General features: G+C 40.6%; 1 protein-coding gene across 1 annotated transcript in view; it reads right to left on the reverse strand.

Moving 5' to 3' along the window:
* The window catches only part of Obi1 (ORC ubiquitin ligase 1), a 47,358-nt gene extending 29,191 nt beyond the window's left edge, over positions 1–18,167 (reverse strand). The window contains exons 1-2 of the mRNA XM_036199982.1: positions 18,028–18,167; positions 4,229–4,364 (exon numbers count right to left, since the gene is read on the reverse strand). Of these exons, the coding sequence (XP_036055875.1) occupies positions 4,229–4,364; positions 18,028–18,099 (208 nt within the window). The 5' untranslated portion in view covers positions 18,100–18,167. The remainder of the gene's footprint in view (positions 1–4,228; positions 4,365–18,027) is intronic.
* Positions 18,168–25,067: the final 6,900 nt, after the last annotated feature.

Consider the following 25,067-nt stretch of genomic DNA (forward strand, 5'->3'; position numbering starts at 1 on the left):
TACTTTAATCCTGAGGGGGGAAGATATCAACAACACCCGAAGAAATACCTTCAGTGTTGTGTTTACTTACCTAAACAGCTTACCATTGCAAAGTCAAGGGAAGAAAGGGCTACATAGGATTAATTTATCAATTTTGAATATCGCAAATCTGAAAACAATTGTTAATTAAAACAAATCTGGGTACTAGTGACACAATTCTCACTGATTCTAATGACCCAGTTACATAGGACTGAGTGCCAGCATTAGCTGTGTAGCCCAATTTGTGGGAAATACACCCAATATGAATTCTTTCAGAGAGCTGTGAACTAATACTGTGGTTACATCTTTGTAGTTAGCAACTTGATAGCCAAGACATTTTATAGATGTTCCTTTTCAGGACAGTCTATACAAGCACAAGGATAAATGGACTATTTCATTTCAGAAAGTTCATTCATATTATTTACATAGGAATGAATTGCTGTGGGATAATGCTTTTGTAGGTTTTTTTATTGGTTTAATAAAACGCTGATTGGCCAGTAGCCAGGCAGGAAGTATAGGTGGGGCGAGCAGACTAAAGGAATGCTGGGAAGAGGAAGAGCAGAGTCGGGAGTCGCCAGCCAGATGCAGAGGAAGCAAGATGTGAATGTCTGAGAAAAGATACCAAGCTAGGTGACATAAATAAGAATTATGGGTTAATTCAAGTGTAAGAGCTAGTCTGAGCTAATGGTGGAGCAGTTATAATTAATAGAAGCCTCTGTGTGTTTACTTGGGGGATGTGAGTGAGAAAGATTTGTCCCGACCACTGGCAGGCAGGACACAGGAAAACTTCCAACTACATATAGTGCCAAAATGAGGAGCAGGAGTTTCCACCTAAAACCTGAGAAAGCTTTAAAAAAAAGATTCTAAAACGGAGCTAAGAACAGCTTCCTAGTTGTGTCTCTCAGGCAAGCTGTGAGCTACAGTATGGCAGGTTCACAGTGGTGTGTGGGCTGGAGTGCAGCATGACTTATTCCCATGGCAAACAGAGGCATCTGTGTGCACTGCGTGGCAGATTTAGCTTTTGCTATTACAAAAAAAAAAAAAAAAAAAAAAAAGGGTTTTGGGTTACACACTGCTTTATTCTGGGAGGCACAGACCCACTGCCTCCCAGAGTCTGGCAGTGAGCATGGTTCTCCCAAAGCTGGCTGTGAATGTAGTTCCAACATGTGGGGAAGCTGAGGTGGGTGGAGCCAGCAGCCAAAGCTGCTGTTTCAGTCCTAGTAATGCTGGAGTTTAAAGCAATACATTCACAGTAAGGCAGATTCAGATGGAATAAGACTTTGAATGGTTTACACTATGTGTAAAATGTATGTAGGCGTGAAAGAGAGAGAAAAAAAAATATAGACCTATATTCAAGAAATATGAAATTAAAAAAAAATAAAGTCTTTTAAAGAGACAGTAAAAGTAATATAAAAAATAAGCCACGTAAAGATGGAAATCACACACAGAGTATGGATTATATTGCCTTTTGGATTTTTAACTGGAGAGAGACATCTGATTATAAAGGCTGCTGAATTAAACCAATATGTATATTTTAAAGGTATCTCAACTTCAAAATTTATGTCTAAGCATATGTTGCTTTGGAAAGGAGGCTCTGCTTTTGTTTTCACAGGAAGCCAGAGGCTGTGGATTTGTTCCAGATTAAGATACATCAGGTTTGACCAGCCAAGACCCCTGAAAGGTCTCCAATGACACCATGGCTGAGATGATCCAATATCCAAAAACAGGTTCAAGGCAACTGGCTCAGAGAATACAGCCTCACAGACTGCTCCAGTCAGGTTGACCATAATTCTAAAATTTTCTTTGTATCCCCATAAGAATACAATGCCCTATATCAGCAGGAAGTAGCCTAGAAAACTACACCCACACTCCCAAAAAATAGATTATGGATGTTTGTCTTTGTTTAGGTTGTTGGTTATAAATTGTTATTGGTCATAGTCAATCTCTTTCTAAAAGACGACAGGGGAACATGATATAGAAATATAGGATATAGGTATCATAGGATAAAAGGATGGATTGTTGAACCTACTTTTAAAGAGCAACTTGTTTAAATGTTTTACATTGATATAGATTTTAGTTTATTGATACAAATTTAAAGTTAATTTTATTATACTGTATATATAGTTCTATTCTTGTTTAAGGTATTATATTTGTGCAGCTCATTTAAATTGTAATAGATAATTAAGAAATACAGATTAATAATTAGTATTCTATGATAATCAAACTTGTACTCATGTTAAGTTTTCTAAGTATACATATATATATTTCAATTAGATAGGTAATATCCAAACACTTCAAAGATCTACAGAATACGGTATTTAAAATGTTTTAAAAACAGACTTTTTGGACAGTGAGGTAGGTCTGCTCCTGGCAGCACCAATTTACTTCAAAGATAAAGATGGACATTGAAGACACTACATATGGAGTTTATCTTTTTCTAGCAAAAATAGCCATTTGGGCAAGAAACTGTTCTTGTCTGGACTGCTTGACAAAATGTTGTATCAACTGGGCATGCAGGACCCATAGGAAGGTGACCACTGAACTTTACAAGGCAAGATGGTCCTTCAGGTTCCTGCTTTACAGAAGAGCCTGCCAGATACTCTACAGAACACAGAGAAAAGTGACTGAGAGATTCTAGGCATGTAGGCTGAAGAATGAATGCCCCAACATTGCAGAAGAACTTTGGGTAACTGTCCAGGTAGCTAGCTGTCTCTGTCCTTTCCAGAACTTTAAAAAAAAAATTGCTTATAATGCTCTTCCTGTTTACTTAAGTAATATATCCTTCTGAGGTCTTTGGTGTAGTTGAAGACCAGATAGTTATAATTACAATTTTCCTTGGTTATGATAAAAGATAAATTAGACATGAAACTTTAGACTCACAAATATAGGATAGAATATTTTCTTTAATTTTGCGAAATACAAATAGACTAGATATTATAACTATAATTCTTGCTTGATAACTGTTCTATTATATATAATTTTACTATGTTAAGGTTAAAATCTTCCTTTTTGTTTAGACAGAAAAGGGGAAATGCTGTGGGATAATGCTTTTGTACACTGGCAGGAAGTATAGGTGGGGCGAGCAGACTAAAGGAATGCTGGGAAGAGGAAGAGCAGGGTCAGGAGTTGCCAGCCAGATGCAGAGGAAGCAAGATGTGAATGTCTGAGAAAAGATACCAAGCTACGTGACATAAATAAGAATTATGGGTTAATTTATGTGTAAGAGCTAGTCAGTAATAAGTCTGAGCTAATGGCTGGGCAGTTATAATTAATAGAAGCTTCTATGTGTTTACTTGGGGGATGTGAGTGGCAGAGATTTGTCCCGACCACTGGCAGGCTGGGACACAGAAAAACTTCCAACTACAATGAATAAAGCAGCAAGAGATGTGATGAAAAGCTAAAGAAAAGCATCAAATTACTTTAATTATCAATGCTCTCATCTTACACAAAGACCTGACTCCTTGCTAACATTAAGTAAGTCTAAGTATAGAAAGTTTAACCCATAGACTGTAAGTAGCAGAGAAGAAACCTTCCGCAAGACTTCACCCATGGCCATAAAAGCAGCTTTGCAGCAAGCTTGGATCCCAAAGTCCCACTCAGTCTTTTGCTCTCTGTCATCTATCTTCCTTTCCATTTCCATCACAACAGTATTGAATATTGAAGACAGTGGAGTCTCTCTGAACCTGTTATTCTCCTAGCTCCTGTTTGAAACTCCTCTTGCCTCTCCTAATGTGGCACTAATTTTCTTTTTTTAAACCTTAATTAGCTTCATATTATTCTTAACTGGACCAGAGTCTCCAATCTGACTATCTAAATTTTGTCTTGCCTCTATAGTGCGGGCCACACACCACCACCCAGGCAACATTCCTAGAGCACACTTGGGGCACAGTACTTCCTTGCTCAAAACCTAAATGTCACCAACTGCATCAAGCCTTCTCAGAGTTCCTCACCTTCTTTCAACACTCTCTAGCCCTTTATTTTCTCTTCTAGCACCTATGACTTTAAACCATTAATATTTCTGTTCACATGCAGTCTCTAATATAAGCATGTGGCCTTTCACAGTCTTTTGCACACATATTATATATAATTACTAAGAAACTCAATATAATGTTGATCGGTAACAATGAAAACTTATCAGTCTTCCCCTAAACAAACACTGCTTATAAACTGTCTTTAATCTATCTTATTCACATATAAAATAGATCCTTACCAATAATCTCTTTGCAAGGATTTTCTGGAGTGATAGGGACTCTGCAAGCTGGACACTGGCTGTTATTCTTCAACCACAAGTCGATACAAATGGAACAAAACACATGGTTGTTGGTGCATACAACAGGCTGACGTACCTTTGAAAAAAAAGAAACATTACTTTTAGTACAGAGCAACCGTCATAACTGGATTCCCAATATGATTTTGTTTAGAGCAAACAAATCATCCCTTTCAAGTATAGGCGTAAGAAGTAGGGGTAAGGAGAGCACACTTAGGCGTATAAAACAATGCTTCTCTTGACCATGCTTTTCTCCTATGACAGAGATGCTACCTGAAAGAGCTGGTCATGGAGACTACAACTTTGATCTGAGATGCTTATTATGTATTTAACATTCATGGGCAAAAAAGAAAATGCTTTCTATTTAATAATTATGGGACTTTTCCCCCTCAGCCTATTTTCTACTAAAATTGTAGGATAGCAGAATCACCAATGTGATACTTGAATTTTTTAGTGCATTCCACTACACCATAAAGTACCAACAACCCCCTACTAAGCATTACAAAAAGGTATGTTATGATTTTGGTGTGGTTTGTCATAACTTCATTCCCCAATATAATGGAATTGGGGAACACAACCTTTAAGAGAGGTGACTCTTGTGGGGAGTCGGTCTTGGTGACAGTGATTAATCCCACAAGTGCTGGGTGATAAAAAGACAAGTCTGGCCCTCTCCCTAGCCTCTTGTCTTCTACCTCACCACATGTAACTCCATTTCTTTCTTTTCTCCTTCTCTCCCCTCTTCACATGACTAGAGATTCAGGTCATATTATGTTCATGGATGTTCTCATTTTATCCTGCTATTCATAAAATTTCTTAAGAGCCCCAGACTTCTAAATACTAGAAAGATAGCACCATATTTACCCTACAGTCCCTTCTTCCCACCAACATACTACTTTAGTATTTTTACAAGTACCTTATAGCCCAAGAATAAGAAGCCCAGTAATGAAGGAAGCTATTTCCTTACACTAGTAGCCAGTTTGGAATGGTAACTGTGGTGGTTTGAATAAAAATGGCTCCCACAAGTGTAGTTGGAGTTTTCCTGCCTGGCCCAGTCAGGACAAATCTCTCTTACCCGCCAGTCCCACAGTCGCTCAGACCCAACCAAGAAAGCACACAGAAACTTACATTGTTTACAAACTGTATGGCCGTGGCAGGCTTCTTGTTATCTGCTTCTTCTATCTTAAATTAACCCATTTCTGTTAGTCTATACTTTGCCACATGCCTTGTGGCTTACCAGTGTCTTTACATGTTGCTTTTCATGGCAGCGGTAGGCGGTGTCTCTCTCCAACCTTCTACTTCCCAGAATTCTCTTCTCTCTTGTCCCGCCTATACTTCCTGCCTGGCCACTGGCCAATCAGAAATTTATTTACACAGAGCGATATCCACAGCACACAAGCTCATGTATTTTAATGCTTAGTTACCAGGAAGTACAACTGTGGAAAGGATTAGGAGGCATGGCCTTGTTGGAGCAGGCATGTTACTGGGCTTTGAGGTTTCAAAAGCCCAAGCCAAGCTCAGTCCCACACCCACACCCTGGCCCCTGCCTACAGATCAGGATGTAGCTCTCAGTTACTTCTCCAGTACCATGACTGCCATGCCTCTAAAACTTATGGAAGCCAATATTGAAGACAGAACCATACACATTATATAAGGACATCAAGATGCTCCACCTTGTAAGAAACAATGTAAAAGCAACCAGGGAAACAATTTAAAAGCAATCAAAAATTTCTATGTATTAGTTGAAGAGGTCCTCCAATCTAGAGGATGGTTTTGATTAAATCAAGGTGCCAATGACAGGAGGAACAGTTTTCCATGCAGTCAAAGTCCAGGCCCTATTTTGGTTATGTGACATTTCTTACATCAAACTCAATTTTAAGTGGGTAAGCCTGGGATAAGAAGCCTTGAGAGTCACTGGCATAAAAGAGAACAGCATCTAAAACCATAGGACTGGTGCAGATTCCTGGCCCAGGCAAAATGGCTGGAGGAAAAGGGCAAGTACAAGAGGAGCATCCAGAAAAGGACGCTGAGAACAGGACCTGCGTGTCAGGAAGGAAACCGTGGCAGTTCTCAACAGGGAGGCATTCCCAAGTAAGTAAGACGTGGACGAAGTAGAGATGACACTGTGATTTAACTGTATGAAATGATTTGCTACTAAAAAGAGTTTCTCAGCAAATGAGGGGTGGGGACAGAAACACAAGAAGGTTGAGAGGCAATAAACGATGAAGACAGAACATACAGACAAGTCTCAGATATAAAGGAGAAAGCATACAAATTAGAAAGCAAGTCACAGTGATGGAGAGGGTAGGGATACCACAGCTAGAGACAGCAAAATTCCCAAGAAGCCAAAAGGGGAACGGGATTTGAACCCCAGGACAATTTTGTCTTACATAGGAAGGAGGAGCCAGCTTCCATGGGAAAACAAACACAAGGGTTGATCTGAGGACTGGAAAGAGAGAGGATCCATGTTCCAGCTTTCTCAGCTGGAACTTACCCTTTAAATATAAAGTGAAGTTATGAGCAAAAATTGAAGAAGGGGATAGTATGTAGATGTGAGAAAAGGGAAGTAAAGCAGTTATTCTGGAAAGCAAAAACCAAGTTTATTAGGAGTACTTAGCAGGACTAATTAATTTTGTTTAATTTCTATTGGAGGTCTGTGGTTTTTAATGCAATGTAAGACCAATTCACACAGGCGTGCATTTTTCAGCTGTTGAGCTGCTCAGGTTCAGGCAAGAAATAGATAAAGAGTTTGTTTTACCCAGAGTTGGGATTTTCCAAAGAGAAAAGGGGAAGTGGTCACAAACGGTCATAAGGAAATGAGCACTTAAATGGCAATGATGACAATGAAAAGGTGACACAGCATCAATGACAGGTTTCAGGAAGCAGAAAGAGCTTAGCAAACATGAGAACAAACACATCTGGTCAAGATGCCAGGGGTGGCACAGGGGCTTCTAACATTTGTTTGAGGCCATATTATCTGATATGCCCAATTTCTCTCTTAATCTCATGGGTCACATGTGGTTAATGTGCATTCTATGCTTACAACTCCCAAGTCTCTCTCTGTCCTCAGTAAGAGACAGAGTTTAGGCTTCTAAGATAAACCTAGGGCCAACTCCCAGTATCCCACATTTTAACCTCAAGTAAACCTTTTGGTTATTATAGGCTTAGTTTGTATCTCTGAAAATTATGGCTAAACCTAATACCCTTTCATTTATGTGCTAATTTAAGTTAAATAATAATATGCTAGCAAATTCACATAACTCCCCTGCACTCACACAGGGTCACAACACACACACACACACACACACACACACACACACACACACACACACACACACACACACACACACACACACACACACACACACACACACACACACACACACACACACACACACACACACCAGTATTATTGCATACCCAAGGGACCATACATAAAAAGAAGTTAAAGATGCTGGAAACATGGGAAGAAAAACATGTAGGGAAACTACAGACAGTGAGTAGAGCCAGCCCACCTGAATGACTATCTGGACTGTCCCCAGCAGTCTGTGGGGAAAGAGCTTCCCAATCCCTAGGGCTATCGAATCCCATAGTGTGTCCAGGATGCCAGGTGTGGAGTACCAGGATCTAATGTTGGCTTTGTTGGGTTTCAGTCTTACCTTAATTCTTTCTGTATTCCTATTCCTCCCTTTTAGAAAAGAAATGCTTACTCCATACTATTGCACTTAGAAATTATGTAACTTGGTTTTCAGTTCTTCTCTCCAGTGTTTCACACCTATATGTTTGCCTTGACTCTCATGAGACTTCAAACAATAACAGAATAGTTAAAATTTGGGGATTCTTGGGGATGGGCTGAAGGCACTTCATAGTTTGAGATGGCCATGTGACTGTGGAGGCCAGGGATGCAATGCTACAGTTTGGATCCTGTACATCCCACAAAGGTCCATGTGTTGAAACTTTTATCCTCAGCCTGTGGCCTACTGGAAGATAGCTCTGACCTCATGGTTTTTAACTCTGCAATTAGTTCTGTGTTTCTTATTTAACAAGATGGTTACATCTATAGCAGAACCCTAAGGAAGTTGTTTGTGGTGCCCCTGAAGGCTACTGGGACCCAATCTTTCCGCTTCTACTCTTTGCTTCCTAGCTTCCAAGAGCAGATTCTCTCACCATGAACTCTTGTAATGATTTTCTATGTTTCCTGTGTGTGTGGGGGGGTGAACTAAAATAAGTATTTCCTGCGTATGACATATTTCACAGTGCAGGAAAGGTTTCTCACACTTTTACATCTCGGTTAATAGTATGCTCTTTTTTTCCCTTTAATGCTCTCTTTTCTACTTTGTGCCTTGCTTAGAAAACTGGGTATATTCCACTTTCCCCATTAGAATTAGTCTTAGTAGGGGAAGGGTAGTGTCCTGCTTTTTGTTTGTTTGTTTGTTTTTTTGTTTTGTTTTGTTTTTTTCCAAGATAGGGTTTCTCTGTGTAGCTTTGAGCCTTTCCTGGATCTCGCTCGGTAGACCAGGCTGGCCTCGAACTCACAAAGATCCACTTGCCTCTGCCTCCCTATTGCTGGGATTAAAGGTGTGTGCCACCACCGCCTGGTGTGTCCTGCTCTTTGTATCTCCTTATATCACTTGGTAGATTGCTTTGAAGATGGTGGGATTTAATAAAAGTAAATTGTGACACAGAAAATTAAAAACTGAGATAATGTTGCCCAAACTGTCTTCTGAAGCAAAAAATTATGGTCAAACAATAAGGAAAACGTTTTACCTCTCCATTCAGTATACCAAACGATAAAACAGAACAACCACAGGCAGACTTCTTTGCTCTAGCTGCTCAGGGCCATCAACAAAGCCCCAAGGCAGAGTCATCTGTATTGTTGGAACGTCCTAGTACTGTCACTGTTGGGTTTTCAGAAGCTGACTAATCCACTTCTCTGGACAGGCTATGTGTCAGATGATGATTTCCAGAGGGCAGTATAACTTCAGCTTAAGATCCTCCAGCGAAGATGGTGGGCTAGAAACTGCCTACATGGGACACGCTAAGAAGGAAAATTAGTGCCAGAATGGACTCTATTCCAAAAACAAAAAAGAGCTTCAGAAATGTACACGTGATGATATAAGAGCACTAAGAAAAGAATGGGCAATGCATAGAAAAGAAGCAAGGCAAACTTAATACAGCTTCACCCATGGGGATCCCCAGCAAGCAGTCAGGAAGCAGAAGTCTTATCTAAAAGGTAAACTAGAGCCCCTGGAGGAAAGAGAAGGCCAGCTACCCTGTAAAGCTAAGTGTGGTTGGCAGATCCACTGCACTTTACAGTCCATCAGCTGGGCAGGTCCTCCCGTCTTCCCCAAACTCCTCAGATTATATACCCTGCTCTGGGGCAGCAACGGTCAACCTGAAAGGTGGCTCCCAAATGCAGTGGGAGTAAGGAAGCAACCATAACACTCTACAGGCAAAGGATTTGTACTTTCCAAGCCCCCTAAGTACTGATCTTCCTGCTGGAAGGATATGGATGTCTTACATGTTTGGCTGGAGCATCAAAGCTTTCTGAATCTACAGAAGTGAAAGGCAAACAGGTGGCCAGGTTCAGGGGTATTAAAGTTGCAATTCAGTTGGAAGAAACTGCTATACAACAAAAGGGAATAATTGGTCAAGAAGATATAATCATTTCAAGTATATATGCACTAAGTGTCATTGAAGATACTTCAGCTAAACTACATCATCAATCAAATAGAATTAATAAATATCTAGAGAATATTCCATCCAACAGAAACAGAATACACATTCTTTTCCACAATTCATGTCACCAATCACTAAAGTAGATGACATTCTAGGTCACAGAGCAAATCTTAAACATGAAAGAACAGAAGTAATTTTTGGATCTTGTCAGGCAACAGTGAACTAAAACTAGACATCAAAGACAAGAGAAGCTCAGAAACTACTCAAATACTTAAAGATTGAACAATACATTCTTGATGACCAGTGGGTCACTGAGGATCAAAAATTATTAAAAATTAAAATAATTCTAGAAGAAATAAAAATTAAAAACACAACTTCCTAGAATTTTTGTGATACTAAGGCATTCCTAAGTCCAGTTTACAGCTATGAGTGCTTACAAACCAGAAAAAGGTATCTTAAATAAATAACACACTGATGTACACTGAGGCCATAAAAATAAGAACAAGAAAAAGATGGTTCTTTGAGAAAATAAAGGAGGTTGACAACCTCCTAGAGAAATTAACCAATTGAGAAAGACCCAACTTAATGAAATTAGAGATGAAGAGAAACCATTATAACAAATTCCAATGAAATTCAGAGGCTCATTGGGAAGTATTGTGAAATTTACGTCCACCAAACCTACATAATCTATAAGAAATGTATAAATTTATAGACACACAACCTACTAATAGCATTAATTTTATTAAATAAGATGTTATAAACAACTTAAACAGATCCCTATCAAATAACCAGGCTGAAGCAGTAATCAAAAGCTTTTCATGAAGTAAAAAGCCCAGAACCAATGTCAGGCTCTGCCAAACCTTTGAGAAAGAGCTAACAGCAATTCTCGTCAAACTGTAAAATGGCAATGCTCCTTAAATTGTAGAAGACCAATACTCCTCAAACTGTAGGACAGCAATGCTCCTTCAATTACACAAGATAAGATGAAAAGGAGCACCATCAAACTCATTCTACAAAGCTAATATTACCACGATGACCAAATCAGATAAAGACACAGAGAAAAAGAAAGACAGGTGGTAGGACAATTTCGCTGATGAACACAAACAAAAAACTTTTTGACAAATTTTTTTGTAACTCTTACTTAAGACCACAGTAAGGGAACCGGAGCAGCGAGTCAGTGGTTAAGAGCACTCACTATTCTTGCAGAAGACCTAGGTTTGGGTCACAGCAGCTACATCAATGTTTCTTAACCTGTGGGATGTGACCCCACTCGGGTCACATATCAGATATTCTGCATATCAGATATTTACACTATAATTCATAACAGCAAAATTGCAGTTATGAAGTAGCAAAGAAATAATTTTATAGTTGGGAGGGTCACCACAACATGAAGAACTGACTGTACAAAGGATGGATTAGCAAGGTTGGGAACCACTGCTCTACATGATGGATCACAGCTTTCTGTAACTCCAGTTCTAGGGAACCAGATCTCTGTAGGCACAAAGTACACACACAGTGTGCATACAAGTAAAACATTCATACACATAAAATTTAGAAAAAAAATTTGAAGAACACATTAAAATCATATATCATGACCAAGTTGATTTCAGCCTAGGAAGGCAAAGCTGGATCGATATATACAATAAATATAAGAAATCAAGTTAAGGACATAAATCATATGATCACATCAGCAGACAGGGAAAAAAAAAATCCTGACAAAGTTCACTATCCCTTCACAATAAAAGTCACAAACAACCAGGTGGTGGTAGCGCATGCCTTTAATCCCAGTACACGGGAAGTAGAGCTATGCAGATCTCTGTGAGTTCGAGGTCAGCCTGGTCTACAGAGCGAGATCCAGGACAGGAACCAAAACCACACAGAGAAACCCTGTCTCAAAAAACAAAAACAAAACAAACAAAAAAGTCACAAACAAATTTGGAATAAAAAGAACATATTTCAAGATCATATGCCTACATCTAACGAACTTATAGGCAACATGTGAAGGTGACAAAAACACACACTGGTGCTGGGAAAACTGGATATCTACATGTAGATAATCATATGAGATCCATCACTCTACCCTTGCATGCGGCAACAATTCAAAGTGAATCAAAGACCTGAAAATTTGAAAATGCTAGAGAAAAACATAAGAAATATACTTAAAATTATATAGGCACAAAGGAAGACTTTCTGAAAAGATCTATAGCACAAGAAATAATCCAAAGAACTGATAAATAGAAATAAGAAACCTCTACAACAGCAAAGGCAACCATCACCAGCTATACATCAGACAGGCAGCTATACATCAGAGAGGCACTGATATCTAGCATATGTAAAGAATTGGAAAAACTAAACACCAAAATCCAAATCATCCAGTCAGCGAATGGGTTAATGAACTGACATGACAGTTCTTAAATAAAAATGGCCAATATATATTTGAAAGTGTTCTACATCCTAAGATACCAAGGAAATGAAAATTAAAATGGCTCTGAGAATCCATCTTTTATCAGAATGGCATTCACTAAGAGAACAAATGCAACAAATGCCAGCAATAACTCTTGCACTGCTGGTGCAGATGTAAACTGGAGAAGACACTACAGAAGTCCCTGTGTAGGTACTTCAAAAACTACAATTAGAACTACTTATGATACAGATACACCACTTCTGAGTACATATGGAAGGATTCTAAGTCAACATGCTACACAGATACCTGAACATCCATATTTATTGCTGTAATGTTCACAATAGCTAAGATATGGAACCAATTTAGATGTCCATCACCAGATAAATGGATAAATAGTGTACATTTATAAAAATGAAGTCATATCTTGCAAGAAAATGGATGGAACTGGACACCATTATGCTAAGAGAAAGAAGCAAGTTGCAAATATCAAATATGTTTGTTCATATGTATAATCTAGATATAATTTTATGTCTGTATAGGTCACAAAAATAGAAAAGGAACCTTGAAAAGTAGGGGAAAGATCTTAATAGGGAAGGGAGGTTATATAATAACATGTGGCACAAAAGCAGGGAGGATTTATTTGGGAAGAAAAGATTCAACAGGAAAATGGAGAAATATAAATATTGTACCTGGGGATGCCGTGGTGGTGGTTTGAGAGAGAAATGTCCCCCCCCCCCCCCCGCCCCAGGCTCATGTAATCCGAGACCTGCTCCCTGGTTACTGGCATTGTGTTTAGGGAGGTTATGGAATTTTTAAGAAGTAGAGGAAATACATTATTGGAGGCTGGTTCTGAGAGTTTATAGTCTTGCCTCATTTATAGTTCACACTTCTGCCATTATGGCCTCTCCCTCTGGAACTAATAAGCCCAAATAAACTGTTCCTTCCACAGGTCACTTTTGTTCATAGTGTTTTAGCAGAGCAACAAAAAGTAATGCAGAAGTTGGTATCTGGAGACACAGGTTACTGCTGCGAAGAACCTGACATTTTTTTTTTTTTTTTTTTGGAAAAAATGTAGAAGACTGGAACTCTGGATGTTTAGAAAAGTAGTAGAATGATATAAGCAGAGATTTAAGGGCCTTCCTAATGTGAGCCTGGAAGACATTAGTGACAAGAATAATGTGGACTACAGAAGGCTGGCTCAAGAGAGTTCAGAGAACAAGGTCACTATTAGTAGCTGGGCTAAGAGCATTCCTGTGATATTTTGGCAAACTTATAGCTGTCTTCTTCCCATGCCCTAAGAACTTGCCCAAGCCTAAATTAATAAGAAATTTCCTTGGCAGAGGAAATTTCAAGATAGCATAATACTGCGTCAGTGGTATTGTGATTACTAATAATTCATATAATTCTTCAATGAAAAGAAACAAGCTTTGTCTTCTCGTGAGACTCCTAACAGTAGGAGAAAGGGCTGTCTCTGACTCGTTTGCTGGCTTTTAGGACCCTGCCCCTCATACTGGGGTTGCGTTGTTCAGCTTTAATAGGAGGAGAGGTGCCTAGTTTTACTGCACCTTGATATGCCATGTTTGGTTGATAACCATGGGAGGTCTACCCTTTTCTGAAATAGGAACAGAGGAGTAGATGGGGCTGGGACTGGGAAGAAAGGAGGGAGGGGAAACTGTGGTCAGGGTGTAATAAAAAATAATAGTAGTAATAAAAACTCATTAAAAAAAAAGGAAGATGTGGGGCAGAGAGAAATTCTGAAAATACACAGTTTGGAGAGAAAATTTGCAGCCAAGGCTTGTGTTGAAAGTGAGGCTGCAACTGTTAGAGAGATTAGCACTAAGGGGAGGGAGGCCTTCACACAAGGGGCACGGGGCTCTAGTGGGAGGATTCTGTGTGGCCACACTTCCAACATACACAGGGAGAAAGCCTAAGGGGAAATTTGCTCATAGAAAACAATTACTTCAACATATAAAAGTCGTTGCTAATGTCATCAAGAGGGTAAAGGCTTCATCCAAAGACGGCAGCCAAACTTGGTGGTGTCCTCTATGTGTGCCTTTGGAGGCACAAAGAATGTAAGAGTGAGGGAGTCACGAATTCTTCCTCTACGGTTTCTGAGCCACTGAGGCCAGGCAACACATAGTAGGGAAGTGCTGTGGATATCGCTCTGTGTAAATAAAGTTCTGATTGGCCAGTGGCCAGGCAGGAAGTATAGGCGGGACAAGAGAGAAGAGAATTCTGGGAAGTAGAAGGCTGGAGAGAAACACTGCCAGCCGCTGCCATGAGAAGCAACATGTAAAGACACTGGTAAGCCACAAGCCATGTGGCAAAGTATAGACTAACAGAAATGGGTTAATTTAAGATAGAAGAAGTAGATAATAAGCAGCCTGCCACGGCCATACAGTTTGTAAACAATGTAAGTCTCTGTGTGCTTTCTTGGTTGGGTCTGAGCGACTGTGGGACTGGCGGGTAAGAGAGATTTGTCCTGACTGGGCCAGGCAGGAAAACTCTAACTACAGGGAAGTTGAGAGGGCTAGGCACTCTGAGGGCCCATTGTGGGTGAAGACTCCAAGATACCTGAGATGTCCAAGCCATATCTGCCAAGGAGAACTGCATACAGGAGGTGGTACACCAAGAGGAGGATGTATGTTATAGGCAACAAAGCCCTTTTGATACTAAACTCTCAGACACTGGACACAGAGCTACAAGATTTTTGTGCCCTGGGTTTTGGGCTAGTATTTTCTCACTATGCCCCCATCCCTCCCTTCTGGGATGGGAATTTATGGCTGTACCATCGTATATTGAAAATATGCAATTTTTAAAAATCTTATGGCAGGGTCGCACAGTTAAGAGATTGATGAGTCTTAGAAGAAACTTTAGACTTTTAAACACTGTTGAGCTAACAAAGGACCATGAGAACTTTAAAAGTTGTAGTAAATGCAACTGTGTTTTGACATGGCAATAAGCCTCTTGGGGCCAGGGAGCAGAATGTAGTGGTTTGAATGAGAAATGCCCCATAAACTTGGGTATTTGAACATTTGGACCCAGAATGACGGCACTACTTGGAAGGAACCTGCAACTGAGATCTTGCTGGAGGAAATACATCATCAGCTGAGGGCTTTGAGAATTCATAGCTTAACCTCACTTCCAGCTCACCCTATCTCCCTGTTTTCTGCTCCAGCTGCCTACTGCCCTACCTTCCCCAGCATTATGGACTCTCCTTCTGGAACCATAAGCGAAAATAAACTCTTTCTTCCATTAGTCACTTTTGTCCCTGGTGTTTTTTATCACAGCAACAAAAAGTAACTAATACAAAAACTAATTTAAAATCAATTCTTTTATTTGACTGTATTTAAAGTAGTAAAACACAGAGAATTTAGTACTCCTTCAGTTCTTGCCTACCCATGTTCCTCTACCCAGATCCCACTACACAAAATACCCAAACAGGCATAGGTTTAGAAGTTCTACAATATAAATGATCAAATTTGCCCATGTCATTAGTCTTTGTAATCAATGTTCTCTAAGATGAGATCTCTAGCAATAAAACAGTACTCCTAAAAAATAAAAAGGCTGGATTGTAATGGCAAAGGCTACGTAGCACATAAAATCCCAAACTCTTCAGGAGCACTGGTGTTGAAGGAGGAAGCATCATAAGATAATGTTTCCAAGATGGTGAAGGACAGGAAGGGAAGAGAGAGTGAAGTGTAATACTATGTTCTGTACAATGAATGGACAGGAAGGTGAAGGGGCAGTCTCTGGTGCAAAGATTAACTCTACAATCCATCTCCTTCCTTCTTTTTTTTTCTTTCTTTTTCTTTCTTTCTTTTTTTGATACAGAATTTCTCTGTGTAGCCCTGGCTGTCCTTGCTCTGTGGACCAGGCTGGCATTGAACTCAGGGATCCACCCGTCTTAAAGGCATGTGCCACCACACTCAGCTTGTTTATCTATTATGCCATTTCACCTCTTGCATGACCAAATCCTTTTCTTAAAGCAGCAAATGTATTTGGGAAGACTCGAGTTTTAAGTTCTTCATTAATAGCCCTACTATCTCGGGCTCACTGACCAGGAATTATATATTGGTTCAGGTAGGGACTTCTCATTTGGGGCACTATCAATATTTTTCTAAACCGAAGCATTTTTTGTGTTGTATATCATAGGAAATTTAGCTAGCAGCAGCTCTGGAATCCACCAATCAGATGCCATTGGCTTACCCCTGGAAGCAATCAAAAGAAACTACATATTCACAAATGTTCCTGGGGATCAAAAAAAAAATCTATCTCCCCTCCACTGAGGATCACACAAATCCTTCCAACAAGTTAATGGGGTTGATAAAATTAAATACATTTTCAGCTGTGGAAACTGAGACAGAAGGAAACAACAAAGCCTGACAAAGCCTGAATTGTACTCAATTAAAAAATTACACACACACACACACACACACACACACACACACACACGACTTTACTCCATGAAGCAAGGTTAAGAAACAATAATCTAGAAGTTTTTTAAAAAAAAAGTATGTTTGAAAGAAGCAAAAGGTAGAACTGATGGAATCTATGGGTATGAAAATACAGTTCAGATTTACCAGTTGGCCAGCTGGAAAACCACCTTTGTGGAAGCCATCCTTCAGCTTGCCGGAGATCAAGCAAGCCATTCTGTCTCACGGAACATGTGCTGTTTTACTGGCCTTTTACTCTGACTCTGTCTAGGGTTAGCAGTTGCTTCCTATCCTAACTTGCTTTTATTGACTGAATCGGCAAATCTACGCTGAGCCTTCAACACTTAAAGGCAGGCCATCTTATTGGCTGGCACTCACTTCTTTTTTTCCCCTGTTAAGCCCGAGGCTGTAAACTGCCGCCTACATTCTCGGGCACACTACATACAAAAAGCAATCAAGGTGGAAAAGAATGTGTGTTCCAGTTCTTTGCCCTTCTTGAACCACGCGGTACACGCACGCTTTTCAAAAGAGCCGAATCGGAGGCACAAACGGAAACGAAGGGGAACACGAATGCATGAGAACATTCAAAACTCCGTTTCTAATACCAGACTACTTTCTCCACGTAGTTTCACAAACCCGTGAGCACGTCTGGCCTCTCGTGACCGATCCCAGTCTCGGAGTTAAGACCACGCTTCTCATTCTACGCAGCACAGAGGGGAGTGGGGGCAGGTACCATCATTTACTTGTCAAAATCTGAACACATGGCAAAAGCCACCCTCCAGACGAGGATAAGAAAAGGGAAGGACTTTAAAAATGGACCGTGGCCCCCAGAACAATCACACTGGGTGCAGGGGAGATTGGGGGACTCGGGCGGGGCTCCCGGGAAGCCTGCTTTTGGAAAGCGCTGCTCGCCGCACCGGCTGCAGAGGAGGAGGCAGGAGGAGGCTGCGGCGCTGACTCTCTAACCCGCTCTTTGCAGGCCGGCTGAGGCCGCCGCAGGCCGCCCAGCCCCGGGCCGCAGGCTCGCTCCGGGAGGCGCCAGAGGAGCCCGTCGATCCGCGTCGCCCCCGCCTGCCCCAGGACCGGCCTCCCGCCGCCGAGGAGCTCGCAGGTCAGCCTACCCTCGCATCCCGGCGCCGCACGCCCCGTCCCCGCCCAGCACCCGGCCTCGCTCGGCTCCCGCGGGCACTGGGTCCTCCACCCCGTCTCCTAGCCGTACCCATTACCTTCCCCAAGCAAATGTGGCACGTGATGGGCAGAGTGAGGGACAATGTAACGTTCTGCACGGTCTGGGCCATGGCAGCGTTCAGAATCCCGCCAACACGGAAGTCCCGCCGACAGCAGCTCCTCGCCACGCTGGGAACGCGCGAGGCCGGCTACGGCGGCCTGGCAGGGCCACAGCGAGCCGGGCGGGCGAGGGGACGAAAACGCGCTTCTGAGACGCGCCGTCGCCCCGTCGTTTTTTTTTTTTCCTTTCGTTATTAAATAATAACTATTATTAATAACAGATTAAAAGTCGGTCCCTGGACCAGGAGCTAAAAAGTTGCTGGGGATGGGGAGGAAGATGGTTTACTAGAGGGTTCGAGGCTCTTGAAAATGTATGGAAAGTGTAATTAATTGGTGCAAGAAGGACAGAGCTATGGTGTTTCAATCCCCACGCCTTTCTCCAAAGAGTTGAATGGAGGTGTGGAGTTGAGCCACTCGGCTAGAGAAAAGGGAGCCCTCAAAACACAACGAGAAAAACCGTTACCTATTCATTTAATAGTTTCAAAACAACTGTTCCCTCTCAGCTCCTTCCCTACAGTGTGCTTCCAGAAGGCACGACAATTGACTTAAAAGCAATGGTTTTCTTCATCCAGAACTATCCAGAAGTACCTGGGTAAATTCAATCTCAGTTCTCCTTGAAGACAAACGTTCAATAGCCCTTCTGTGCTTTCCGAATCAGGCTGTTTAAAGGTTCTAGCCAGGGCTCTGGTTCCCCCTAAGTGAGGAAACTGCTAACAGTGCAAGGCATACATTTGCACAATGCATTTTAACGACTTCACTTCAGGTGCAAGTAGGATGTGAGATGAACCACTTGTGCTGTTGAACTCCAGGAGATAATTTGTGAGGTTACACTTTAGCATTTCCCAACAATGACCATGAAAAGAACCTAAATGCTCCCAACTGAATCTTACTTGTAAACTTTAGGATATTACAGCAACTTGGTGTAAATGAGAAAGAGCTAGTGTGAGAAATGATGCAAACAAACATAGTGCGTGAGATGGGAAATTTAGAATCAAGCGAAATGCCTTTTGCTGATCTCTTTGTAAAAGAGACTCGTGGAGAAGACATCCCCGCCTTGGACAACTTCCTAGGTCATGGCCTCAGGCAGCTTCTTAAACATCTGCTCCTTTAGTGTTGAGTGAAATGAAGGTGGAGGCCAATCATCATGGCTCTAAAATAACCAGGCAAAAATGCAACTGGAGAAGTTGGCAACTGGCCTGGAGAACCCCAAGTCCAATTCAAAACTGGCTCACTGCTGGCAGTGAGAATATCCAAAACAGTTCACTATCTGTTTCCTAAGAATTAGAAGCTATGGTCACCTTGGAATGAGAGAACTGGACAAAACAGCCATACTGACTCCCTGTGTAATGGACACTTCTTCAAAATGCCTAGCAGGAGAGTAGTCTGTTTCTAAAACCTTGTGGTTCTTTGAAAGCAAAGTCATATTTATTCCATGTCCAGAATTCACAAGCCTAGAGAATGCATCTTGTTTTGTTTGGTTTAGAGAGCATCTCACTATGTAGCCTTGACTGGCCTGATATTCACTTCGTACACCAGACTAGCCTGAAACTCATAGAGATCCCCCTGCTTCCATTTCCTAAGTACTAAGACTAAAGGCACACAAAACCATGCCCAGTCTCAAACAATGTTTCTTGAGTTTAAGGACAACATTTAATTTTTCAAGTATATGGTACTAAGTGATTATTCTGCAAGTAATAATGTTTCTTTTACCTATTAACTGCCTTTTTTTAAGTCCAAACCATTTTATTTTAAATAATGTCTTTTAGAGTACTTGTAAAAAGAAATTTCTCCCTATATATATTTTCAGAACTATGAAAATATTAAGTTTCATCTTAAGAAAATTAAACTATTTAAAATGCACAATATAGTAAGTAAAAGTTCATCTACATTTTCAATACACCTCTCTCACTCTTAATACTCTAGGACATATCCTCACAAACATTTTTATATGTATATTACTGTATGAATAAACACAGATTGCCTAATGCTGTAACAGGCCTGCTTTGTTCACTTAATACTTTGTTCTCAGCATAGACATACACACATGTATGCACACACCCACATTCATATAATATCCCTATATCACTGTGGATATGAGTTGATTAAGACTTTCTAGGTCCATAAGTGTTCCTGGTCAGTTCCTGAGCTTTCCTTTAGATAAGGCCACAACTTCAGGGCAAGAACTCTCTTCTCTCTACTCTGTAAAGATCATCTCCTATTTTGGACAAATTATGTTTTAAATAGATACAGATTGCTAAAAGATGTTGCCATTACTCTAAAAGGACAAGATTCCATGGCTCACTGAATACTTATTTTCAATTTCACTTTCTTTCTTTATTTTTAATTGAAATAGATTTTTGTTCAATATATTCTTTTTAAAAAATATGTATTTGTATGTGCTCAAGTGTGTGTGTGTAGGTCAGAGAGCAACTTTCAGAAGTCTTTTTCTATCTTTCCTTCTACCACTTGGGTTTTGGGGATTGAACAAAGAATCATCAGGCATTGATGACGAGCACCTTTGCTGCTGAACCACCTCACTGACCCTACACAATGTATTCTTAGTGGCCTTACAAGGGACCCTGTGAACTTGAGGAGTTCAGTTACAAATGGTACTTAGAATAGGTAAATTAAGGCCCCTGAATCCTTAGAATTAGAAGGCTGTAGTAGCTGAAAGGCTCTTGGAGGTCTTTATAAAGGCCGAGTCTTTCACAGATGAAGAAATTGAGGCTTGGATATGGTAACACAGAAGATAATGGTAGAATTAGCGCTAACTTCTAGCTCACACTTGAGGACTCTCTGAGGTTGTTGGCCCAGTGCCTTTGTGCAAGTGCAAGATGTATTATTATTAATAAGTAGTTCAGTAATAAAAAGTCAGTCATAATTGAATTTCTTTGCAAAGAAAACCATCAAATAGCCCTGGAACACCTTTTACCCTTTGTTTAAATCAGACTCATTTTAATGATAAATAATTTAAAAGCAAGTTTAAAAAAAATAAAATCTTAAGTGCTATTAAAAATTGATTAGGAATGCATTATTCTCTCATTGACCCAGTTTAGATTGTTTTTTAAAATTTTTTTTTTTTTGGTTAAAGCTAATAAATTTGAGTAGATGTTTCAGATAGATGGTTTGTAATCATTGGATCATCAGTCAATTAATCACAACTTCATAAATATTGATTTCAGATTAAATTTAGTTTCCATTCCTAAAAGACCATTTTTTTGTTTTAAATTTATACACCCCACCTGAATTGTGCTTAAAACTAAGAAAACTCATAAAAATTATATTAAAAATTAATCAGAGGTACTGGCCCAGTTGCATGGGCATTCTATGAAAGGCAGGGCACCCTATCAAAGGCAGGATATTATGAGCTAAAATATGCCAAGATGAAGGCAGAAAAATATGTTTCTTACTGCACCTGAGGAACTGGGGTTTTCTTCTGCAATATCTTTGTGTTTTACTTATGAATGTGTTGATATATGTGGTCCCCTTTCATCATACAAATTCATTCATGCCTTTTTCATTCAGTGTGTGATTAGAAATATGAAGGAAAGCTCATTCAGATAAAATTCTCTCATAGAGCTTACATTCTGTCACAAAAGTTATCTGCATTGGCTTGAAGCAAAATATGGCTTCTTGGGTAACAATATAAAGTGTACACCAAGTTCAGATGTAGACACAGCATAATGGTTGGAGAATAAATAAGTGAAAGTATTATTTATTTGTTCACTCCACCTTTATTTAAATATTTTTACTACTAGGCACGTGTCCTAGGGCTGGGTGTAAAACTGTGAATCAAACAAACAAGATCCCTGGCTTCATTTAGCCACTGAACAAATATTTATTGATTATCGATACTATGCCAGTCACTGTACTAGAAATGAGGCATTTTATGAATCTAACAACTGAGTCTACCATGTGTATACCATCCTAAAGTAGCTATATCTTCAGTAATTTCTTTCCTGGATACTCTTATTGTTGGTTTGCTCCTGGCCATTGTGACATAGCAGGTTATAATATTAAATATTTTAAAATGTTGCAAATTGGGTGATTGTTTTAAATTATGTCATTTTTAAGACAATATTTTATTTCTACTTAAGGCTAAATGTAGCTTCACAAATGTTTGTTGAATGATAGGAGATAAAGGAAGGAAATATCACATCTGGGAATATTGTAACAAGAATTTCCAAGGTTGGGGAGGTTGCAGAGTTTTCCAGAATACTATGAAGAATAGGAAACCAACCTCTGAACAACTGCTTTCCACATTAAGTTGACCATGCCGGCACACTTTCTTCTTGCCTTGTGTTCAGACAGAAGTTCCAAGGTGATGCTTCCCATGGGAACCCCAAAGCCAGGCTAGGATAAACAGTGTTAATGTTTTTATACTACTTCCTGAGGGTCCACAAATAATTGCCTTCCATTGAAGAACAGCTCTCCCAAAACAGTGTAGTGCACTTGACCATGGGTTCCTCAGCAGCTGGCTAGTCTTAGAAGTTATTTTTCCTAGAAACAGAGCTGCATGTTTTTGTTTTGTTTGTTTGTTTTGTTTTGTTTGTTTTGTTTTGTTTTCATGAACAGTGTGTCCAGTCACCTATTCATCAGCCAATTAGGATTGTCATCTACGCTAGGAGCCCCTATCAATCGCCCGTTCAGGATCCTCAACTATTTGATCAGTAATCTTACTTCCTCCCTTCTACCCCACACCAATCATTATGATACTCCTGTAAACGTTTGATACACATTAACAAACTGTGGAAAGCTGAAGAGGTAGAAAACAAGTCCAGCAGTGCTGTTCACCTGCCTATGTGGCAGATGGTCATTACATCTCTGTGGGCATTAGTTCTCCAGGCTGTATGTCTGGGCAAAATAACCTCAGAATGATCTCTTAGGTTTAAAGTAAGTCATCACTAGGCCTAGTTGTTCAGTCTAATCATATCACAAACCAACTATCAAACACAGAAATTCACCATTTAATTCTAAGGGAGGGTATGAGTGGCTGAGGCATTTTTTGAGACTTGGGGGTCACCCAGAAGACCTTAAAAAAGTCAGAAGCACCAAGGACTGCTGTGGAAAATACCACTTGGAGCACACTCCGAGATTATTCTGATATCTTACTTCAGATTGGAAAGCCCGGGTATGGTAGTGCACGCTTTTAATCCCAACACTCAGTGGGCAGAAGCAGGTTTATCTCTGTGACTTCAAGGCCAGCCTGGTCTACAAAGTAAATTCCAAGATGGCCAGTGAGACCCTGACTCTGAAAACCAAAACCAAACCAAGGCAAACCAACAACAGCCAAAATTCAGCCAGAAATAGGCATATACAAATTCAGTAAGTATTTCTCATACTCAACAAATTCACATATGGATGTATAAAGAAGTGAAGATTAATGAATTTATAAAGGAAGGAATCTGTTTTGAGTATTTGTATCTTTCATTGCTCTGTTGAATTTGGTTGCTGTGACCTGAGGAAACATGTACAAAGAGGAAAGATTTTGCTTTGCAATTTGAGAGGTCTCAGTCTACTGCTTTTGGACTGTGATGAGGCAAGGCATCACAGCAGGAACATGCTATGGAGAGAGCTGCTCACCTCATGGTGGTGGGAAGCAGGGTTGGGAGAAAGGTCCAGAGACAAGATGCATCCTTCCTGAGCATATCCACAGTGATACACTTCCTCCTCCCCACTAGTATATACCACCTCCCAATAATGCCATTGTCCGAGTTTGTTTCTGCTACTGTGATCATGACCATGACAAACGCACCCCAGGTAGAAGAGGGTTTATTTGGATTATATATTCCAGGTCACAGTCCATCATTGTTGGGGCAGTAATTGGAGGAGTGCTCCTTTCTGGCTTGCTTCCCTTGGCTTGCTCAGCCTTCTTCCTTGTACAACCATATAGTAGCAATTAATGAGGCAATTCCACATAGTTTATCTCATAGTTAAAAGAGGTTTATTTTGTGTCAAGTTACAGTAAGCAAAGGTTACAGGATCCAGGAGAGGTGAACCACAGTCCAGAGTGGTTTTCTGGAGAACTCTGACTTGGTCTGCCGTCCAGCATCCAACATCCAAGATCATGAAGTAGCCAAGAGAGTGAGCACGTGTGCATTTTAGTTCTTAAAGGGTCCCGGTCTCAGCCACACCCCGCCAGGGACAGGTACCTACCAGGGGCGGTACTTCAGGGGTGAAGCACAGACAACCACCCCTATACAACCAGGACCATCTGGCCAGTGGTATCACCACCCACAATGGCCTGGGTCCTTCTGGCGTTAATCAATAATCAAGAAAATGTCTTACAGGCTTTCTTACAGGCCAATCTGATGGTGACATTTTCTGGTGTGGTAGTTTTAGTGAGATGTCCTTCACAGTTCCGGTATTTAATTAGTTGTTTCCTGTTGAGAGCCAGGCCCATCAGGTCTTTCTCGGAGTCCCTGAGGATGAAATGACAAAGAGAAGGCTAGCTTTGTGTGCTTGCCCACGGGGAGGACTTGGTGAGGTTCAGTCTGGGGCTGGTGCCAGGGTCCCAAAGAAGTTAAGGTTTCAGTTCATGAGAATCTGACTTTTCTTCCTTGAAGATAATAGAGTTATCAGTCCCAAGGCTGCTGTATTCTCAGTCTGTGGTGCACTTGAGACATGCTGTGTCAGTTGTTCGACATTGCTTGGTTAGTGTTCTTGTCCTATTGTATGGTAGCTTTCTGCTGACTCTGTCCCATCCCCACCTACAAACTGTATATAAAATGCCACACTTCTTAGTAAAGTTGCTTGGCATAAGACTTAGCTTGTGTAAGATCTCCTGACCCCAGTTCTCCATCTTCTTTATTTTCTCATCCCCTTGTTCTCTCAGAAATCTCTCACTGAAGAATGACCTGCTGGTCCAGGGAAGGTCCCCAGTAGGTGGCTGCTTAGGAAGACTTAGGGGTGTGTGGCTTTGCTGACAGAAGTATGTCCATGGGGGTGCACTTCTAAGGTTTTAAAAGACCTGCACCAT

This window comes from Onychomys torridus, chromosome 9 (genome assembly GCF_903995425.1).
Source record: "Onychomys torridus chromosome 9, mOncTor1.1, whole genome shotgun sequence".
NCBI lineage: Eukaryota > Metazoa > Chordata > Mammalia > Rodentia > Cricetidae > Onychomys > Onychomys torridus.